This window comes from Notolabrus celidotus, unplaced genomic scaffold (assembly GCF_009762535.1).
Source record: "Notolabrus celidotus isolate fNotCel1 unplaced genomic scaffold, fNotCel1.pri scaffold_523_arrow_ctg1, whole genome shotgun sequence".
Lineage (NCBI taxonomy): Eukaryota > Metazoa > Chordata > Actinopteri > Labriformes > Labridae > Notolabrus > Notolabrus celidotus.
In genome coordinates this window covers 5,001-7,500 of record NW_023260324.1, presented here as the reverse complement: position 1 = coordinate 7,500, position 2,500 = coordinate 5,001, and the positions used below count along the sequence as shown (strand labels likewise).

The following is a 2,500-nucleotide window of genomic DNA, read 5'->3' as shown; positions in this document are numbered from 1 at the left end:
ACACCTGAGCACACAAGGACACACAACCGGTGTGTGACAGGCACGGGTTAACACAGTGTGTGTGTGTGTGTGTGTGTGTGTGTGTGTGTGTGTGTGTGTGTGTGTGTGTGTGTGTTCAGGGACTGGGATCGCGGCAGAGAGAGGAGGCGGGATTACGATCGTGGTCGCAGAGAGCGGTTCTCTCCCCCCCGACACATCAGCCCGCAGCACAAGCGCATGAGGAGGGACTGGTGAGTTCTCTTCCCTCCACTTCTCCACTCCTCCACTCCTCCACTCCTCCACCCCTCCACTCCTCCACTCCTCCACCCCTCCACTCCTCCACTCCTCCACCCCTCCACTCCTCCACTCCTCCACCCCTCCACTCCTCCACCCCTCCACTCCTCCACTCCTCCACCCCTCCACTCCTCCACTTCTCCACTCCTCCACCCCTCCACTCCTCCACCCCTCCACTCCTCCACCCCTCCACTCCTCCACTCCTCCACTCCTCCACTCCTCCACCCCTCCACTCCACCACCCCTCCACTCCTCCACCCCTCCACCCCTCCACTCCTCCACCCCTCCACCCCTCCACCCCTCCACCCCTCCACTCCTCCACCCCTCCACTCCTCCACCCCTCCACTCCTCCACTCCTCCACCCCTCCACCCCTCCACTCCTCCACTCCTCCACCCCTCCACCCCTCCACTCCTCCACTCCTCCACCCCTCCACCCCTCCACCCCTCCACTCCTCCACTCCTCCACCCCTCCACTCCTCCACTCACGCCGCTCCCTCTCTTCTAACCTTCGAATGTTTCAGGGACGACCACCGGGGGGAGCCGTACCGCTTCGACCTGCCCTACGGAGGAGGCGGGCCTCCGTTTCCAGGGGTGGGGCCTCAGGGCTGGCACCCTGACCTCCCACACCTCCACCCTCACCACGGAGGTCACCCGCTGCAGGGCAGGTAAGCTCCACGTCCGTCCCTGATATCCGTCCATCTTTATGCAGGGACACACACACACACACACACACACACATATATATATATATATAGAGCTATACAGGGGGCGGAGCCTATCTGAGCCTACAGACGAGCACACACACACACACACACACACACACACACACACACACACACACACACACACACACACACACACACACACACACAGCTACGTGTGTTTGGACGTGAGAGGAGAGGTTATTTATACCGATGACATCATGGATCAGCAGCGAGTGAGCTACGATAGAAACCACCAACAACTCCATGAAGTCAACGTTTTGCCCTCGCCCTAACCCTCTACCTCGCCCTCGCCCTCTCCCTAACCCTCGCCCTCTCCCTCGCCCTCGCCCTAACCCTCTCCCTAACCCTCGCCCTAACCCTCTCCCCAATCCTCTCCCTCGCCCTCTCCCTAACCCTCGCCCTAACCCTCTCCCTCGCCCTAACCCTCTCCCTCGCCCTAACCCTCTCCCTAACCCTCGCCCTAACCCTCGCCCTAACCCTCTCCCTCGCCCTCTCCCTTACCCTCGCCCTAACCCTCTCCCTCGCCCTCTCCCTTTCCCTCGCCCTCTCCCTAACCCTCTCCCTAACCCTCTCCCTAACCCTCTCCCTAACCCTCGCCCTAACCCTCGCCCTAACCCTCTCCCTAACCCTCTCCCTAACCCTCTCCCTAACCCTCGCCCTAACCCTCGCCCTAACCCTCTCCCTAACACTCTCCCTCGCCCTCTCCCTCTCCCTAACCCTCGCCCTAACCCTCTCCCTAACCCTCTCCCTCTCCCTAACCCTCGCCCTAACCCTCTCCCTAACCCTCTCCCTAACCCTCGCCCTAACCCTCTCCCTAACCCTCTCCCTAACCCTCTCCCTAACCCTCTCCCTCGCCCTCTCCCTAACCCTCTCCCTAACCCTCTCCCTCGCCCTCTCCCTAACCCTCTCCCTAACCCTCTCCCTCGCCCTCTCCCTAACCCTCGCCCTAACCCTCTCCCTAACCCTAACCCTCTCCCTAACCCTCTCCCTCGCCCTCTCCCTAACCCTCTCCCTAACCCTCTCCCTCGCCCTAACCCTCTCCCTAACCCTCGCCCTAACCCTCTCCCTAACCCTCTCCCTAACCCTCGCCCTAACCCTCTCCCTAACCCTCTCCCTAACCCTCGCCCTAACCCTCTCCCTAACCCTCTCCCTAACCCTCTCCCTAACCCTCTCCCTAACCCTCTCCCTAACCCTCTCCCTAACCCTCGCCCTAACCCTCGCCCTAACCCTCTCCCTCGCCCTCATCCCTAACCCTCTCCCTAACCCTCTCCCTCGCCCTCTCCCTAATCCTCTCCCTAACCCTCTCCCTCGCCCTCTCCCTAACCCTCTCCCTAACCCTCTCCCTAACCCTCTCCCTAACCCTCTCCCTAACCCTCTCCCTCGCCCTCTCCCTAACCCTCTCCCTCGCCCTCTCCCTAACCCTCTCCCTAACCCTCGCCCTAACCCTCTCCCTCGCCCTCTCCCTAACCCTCTCCCTAACCCTCTCCCTAACCCTCGCCCTAA

General features: G+C 61.9%; 1 protein-coding gene across 1 annotated transcript in view; it reads left to right on the top strand.

Annotated features, from left to right (window-relative positions):
- The window catches only part of LOC117809888 (serrate RNA effector molecule homolog), a gene marked incomplete at its 3' end in the record, with an annotated part of 8,861 nt that overhangs the window by 1,529 nt on the left and 4,832 nt on the right, over positions 1-2,500 (top strand). The window contains exons 3-4 of the mRNA XM_034679398.1: positions 120-230; positions 794-937. Of these exons, the coding sequence (XP_034535289.1) occupies positions 120-230; positions 794-937 (255 nt within the window). The remainder of the gene's footprint in view (positions 1-119; positions 231-793; positions 938-2,500) is intronic.